Source organism: Tachysurus fulvidraco, chromosome 6 (genome assembly GCF_022655615.1).
Source record: "Tachysurus fulvidraco isolate hzauxx_2018 chromosome 6, HZAU_PFXX_2.0, whole genome shotgun sequence".
NCBI classification, from domain to species: Eukaryota; Metazoa; Chordata; class Actinopteri; order Siluriformes; family Bagridae; genus Tachysurus; species Tachysurus fulvidraco.
In genome coordinates, this window is record NC_062523.1 from 31,237,406 (window position 1) to 31,242,088 (window position 4,683).

Below are 4,683 nucleotides of genomic sequence, written 5' to 3' on the forward strand. Positions count from 1 at the left end.
CGTCATCAAGTCTGAAGAACTCGGCCACTGAGACGCAGGAAGCACTTACCAGGGAAAGTAGTTGATTCGTACCCTGTTCTTATAAACGCCTACTCCAGATGACATGACCCCCATGAAAATGTCCATGTTCCTTTGATCCTGCAGAGAGAAACAGATGATCACTACATCAGACAGGTCCTCACATCAGACAGTCCTGCTGGTCTGATTAGCTGCTTCTCACCTTAGTCTGATTTACTCCTTAATAACCCTGATACTGTGTGTGACAATAATCCAGCTTTAGACTAAACTAGGGCTGGGCGATACGACTGCAAACTGTATCACGATATCAGTGTATCACGATATCGATAATTACTGATATATTTTATGACCCATTTAAAATAAGGACCAGGAGAAAAATCTATTAGATTTAAACCTTTTTATTATAAACTTAACCTTCCTCTGATCAGACGTTTTAACGAACACATTTTTTATTGATATCGATCACGTGTCTATCACGATACATATCGTTATCGTTTTATCGCCCAGCCCTGGACTAAAGGGCTGCCTGATGTACCGTTTGTAATCAGGTCACGATGTCAAATTTGTGGTACAGATATCGTGAAACAGTCAGTAGTGCAATACGCAAACCGGCTTTTACACGACATCGTACTCATCCTCCATCCATCCGTTTCCTGTAGTCACAGGGTTGCAGAGCTCATACACTCACACTCACTGCACACAGAGAGGGGACTCGAACCCACAACCCCATGTCAACATATAAACCACTGCCTAATAGGTTCCAAAATTAAAAGTGATTATTAATTCATTAATTTATTAATTTACATGTTCCATAAACTTTACCATAAAATATGCACTTGGACATGTTCCCTGATCACAGAGCGTAAGTTTAACGTGCAACCCTCTGGACTGACTGTGAGCGGCTGCTTCGCTTCACTAGGAGATTTAAGCTGGATTAAAAGACTAGACCTGCACACATCAAAGCCCTACGGTGGTATATGTGTGTGTGTGTGTGTGTGTACGTCTTGCATGCTCTCACCCTTGCATAGTGCAGCTCCACTCCGTAGAGCTCTAGCGTGCGAGCTGTGTTTAGGTAATTCAGCTCGGACTCGGCCGGGTTTAATCCGCTGCACACGTGGAGGTGAAGGAGAGAAAAAGAAGAGCGTGTGAAAGCGACTCAGAGAGAGTTTGTGAGTCTTTCGGAATCCTGTGCTCTATTGATGAATGTGTGGAGCAACACAACAGGCTCACTGTCCCAAGCAGCAGTGAAGGAAACACCAGGATTTAACACCACGCTAAAGTTTTACAAAATCAACATACACTCTTCTGATCACAATCTTTCTCTCACACTCACTTACTTACTCTCTCTCACACTCACACACACACACACACACACGCACACACACACACTAACAGTGGTCAGTGTCACTAACCTGTGCTGCTGGTGATGCTTGGCCACTTCTTTCTCGAAGCCCTGCGGCTGGTTAGAGATGAAGCAGAACTCAGACAGGTAACTGGGTGAGTTCTCCGCCTCCCTGTAGTCCCCCAGCTCGGCTAAACCGCAACAGAACACAAATCAATTCCTCATCACCGCTGGATCGGATTCGACACATCATCGCTTTTAAAACCACACCGGAGTACGTCACAGAGACTCCGTCAGCAGGATGACGGAGTGAGTGTGGTGTGCGAGAGCTTTAATGGAGGAGAGAGTTTACAAGTGCCAGGTTTTTGAGATGGGGGACACGGTGGCTTAGTGGTTAGCACGTTCGCCTCACACCTCCAGGGTCGGGGGTTCGATTCCCACCTCCGCCTTGTGTGTGTGGAGTTTGCATGTTCTCCCCGTGCCTCGGGGGTTTCCTCCGGGTACTCCGGAACGAGAACACTGTCCTTTCAGGAGATGTGAAAAGCTGCAAATCCCCTTGGAGCTACACACCAAGCTACCGGATTCTCTAGTGCACAATCGAAACTCTCCACGAGTTCACTACGCCTGCGCTCAGCTACACATGTGCTCGGCTACACCTGTGCTCGGCTACACCCATATTCGACTACACCTGTACTCGGCTACACCTGTACTAGACTTCTTAGCTCAGTCTGGGGATGAGGGGTCTCTCACACACACACACGCTCTAAACTGTGCACACACACACACACACACACAAATTCTCTATATCAACCCACTGTGTGTTTGTGTGTGTGTGTGAGAGAGAGAGAGAGAGAGAGAGAGAGAGAGAGAGAGAGAGAGAGAGAGAGAGTGCAAGTGTGTGTGTGTGGCCAAGCATCACCAGCAGCACAGATTAGTGACACTATCCTGTGTAAGAGAGACTAACCTGTCACTAACCAGTGCTGCTGGTGATGCTCGGCACCACACACTCGTATTCACACACACACACACACACACACACACACACACACACACACACACACACACACACACACACTCAGGCTCTCCATCTCTCACACACACAAATATATACACACACAATTACAAAAAAAAAACACTCATACTGACACAATTTGACTGTGCTGTGATGTACTCATTAACTCGATCACTCAAAAACACGCACAGACACACTCATACACACACACACACACACACACGCACAGACACACTCATACACACACACACACACACGCACAGACACACTCATACACACACACACACACACACGCACAGACACACTCATACACAGACACGCTCATACACAGACACACAGACACACACACTGACACATACACGCACACACACACTCACAGACACACACACTCACACACAGACACAGACACACACACTCACACAGACACACACACGCACACACACACAGACACACACTCATACACACACACACACACATACGCACAGACACACTCATACACAGACACACTCATACACAGACACACAGACACATACACTGACACATACACGCACACACACACTCACAGACAAACGCACAGACACACACACTCACACACAGACACACACACAGACACACACACGCACACACACAGACACACACACACACACTCACACACAGACACACACACACACACACACACACCCCCACACCTCATCCACATACACACACCTACACCACCACCACTCACACACATACACACACACACACCCACGCCACCACACACCACACACACCACCACCACTCACACCCACACACACACCCACACACACTCCTACCACACCACACACACACCTCACACACTCCACACACCACACACACCCACCCCACCCACCACCACATACACACCCCCTCACCCCCACATACACACACCCACCCCACCTACACACCCACACACAACCACACACACTCACACCACACCCACCCCCACTCCTCCACACACCCCCCACCTACCCACACTCACACACCCCTCCCCCCCACCCACCCCCCACCCTCCTCCCCTCCCCCCCCACCCCCACCTACACACCCCCACCATCCCACCCCCCACACACCCCCTCACTCCACCCTCCCCACTCCCCCCTACACCCCCCACACACACCCCACACTCCACCCCCACACACACACACACACACACACACACACACAGGAGAATTAGCCTGGCTGGGTTAGCACACTGTTTCAGGAGCAGCAGTGAGAGTGTGTGTCTTTAGGTTTTACAAGATCCAGCTTGTTAAGCGTCACGGCTCTGCACAGCTGGAATGTGCTGTGCTGGTGATCTGCTGCACTTCTCACAGGGGAAGCCCTTAAGTCTTGTGAGGCTTTCAGACAGTGGTGAGATTACAGAATTCCCAGTTTGCTCCTCAGAGGCTCCTGTGATGATGCCACGCTCGCCTTAAACTCTGTCAGGTGTTCATCTACGACTCGATCCCCGAAATCACCACGAACAACAGCTACATGTCACAAGCGCTACAGCAGTAGAGCACAGAGCAGACACGTCTGAAACTCCGGCTGTGTTCTAACTCTCCTCCGTCATTTCCGTCACGCTTTGTTTAGTGCACAAGGGAAAAAAAGCAGCTTTTAAAAAACCAGATGGCAAAGTGTGAAGTCATATTGTGACTCATTTCCTGTCATCTCTCCACAAACACACGGATTTACAAACACACTGCATGCTGGATGTTTGGTGTGTCGAGGTCCTTTAGGCCACGATGAGTCGCTTCTTTAAGGCACTAAATAGTGAGTCAATTACAGCTTAAACTGGGTGTACTCACACTGAACAGCGTAGGAGGCCAGTAGTGCGGCAGTGTTGTGTGGACAGGGCAGTCTGAAACACACACACACACACACACACACACACACACACACACACACACACACACACACACACACACACACAGAAAGAGTTAAATTTACCTGATGACTTTTCATTTGACCTTTGCATTTATGGTTTGTTTGTGGAAGACACAGAGGCTGCTCACCTCCCACTGAGGATGTCCTGCTTAATCTGCAAAAAATACTGGTACCTTTGGAGTAGAGAGAGAGAGAGAGAGAGAGAGAGAGAGAGAGAGAGAGAGAGAGAGAGAGAGAGAGAGAGAGAGTGATAGTGAGAGAGAGAGAGAGAGAGAGAGAGATAGGGGGAGCTCTTGCGAGATATTTATCTATATACATTTTCTATGCATATATCTTATACAGAAGAGCGATATCTCTAGAGTCGAGCTCATATAGCCTATCGAAACGCTCGATCTTTTAGTCTTTGTCATTCCTCTATTTATCCCCT

General features: G+C 48.6%; 2 protein-coding genes across 3 annotated transcripts in view; one reads left to right on the top strand and one right to left on the bottom strand.

Annotated features, from left to right (window-relative positions):
- The window catches only part of ptpn4a (protein tyrosine phosphatase non-receptor type 4a), a 24,437-nt gene extending 19,968 nt beyond the window's left edge, over positions 1 to 4,469 (bottom strand). For both annotated transcript variants that reach the window (XM_027145439.2, XM_027145438.2), the window contains exons 1-5: positions 4,385 to 4,469; positions 4,178 to 4,230; positions 1,431 to 1,551; positions 1,037 to 1,124; positions 50 to 138 (exon numbers count right to left, since the gene is read on the bottom strand). In XM_027145439.2, coding sequence (XP_027001240.2) covers positions 50 to 126 — 77 coding nt within the window. In that variant the 5' untranslated portion in view covers positions 127 to 138; positions 1,037 to 1,124; positions 1,431 to 1,551; positions 4,178 to 4,230; positions 4,385 to 4,469. The remainder of the gene's footprint in view (positions 1 to 49; positions 139 to 1,036; positions 1,125 to 1,430; positions 1,552 to 4,177; positions 4,231 to 4,384) is intronic.
- Positions 4,115 to 4,683, top strand: part of LOC113642096 (band 4.1-like protein 5) — a 28,219-nt gene continuing 27,650 nt past the window's right edge. Inside the window, exon 1 of the mRNA XM_047814888.1 lies at positions 4,115 to 4,142. Coding sequence (XP_047670844.1) covers positions 4,115 to 4,142 — 28 coding nt within the window. The remainder of the gene's footprint in view (positions 4,143 to 4,683) is intronic.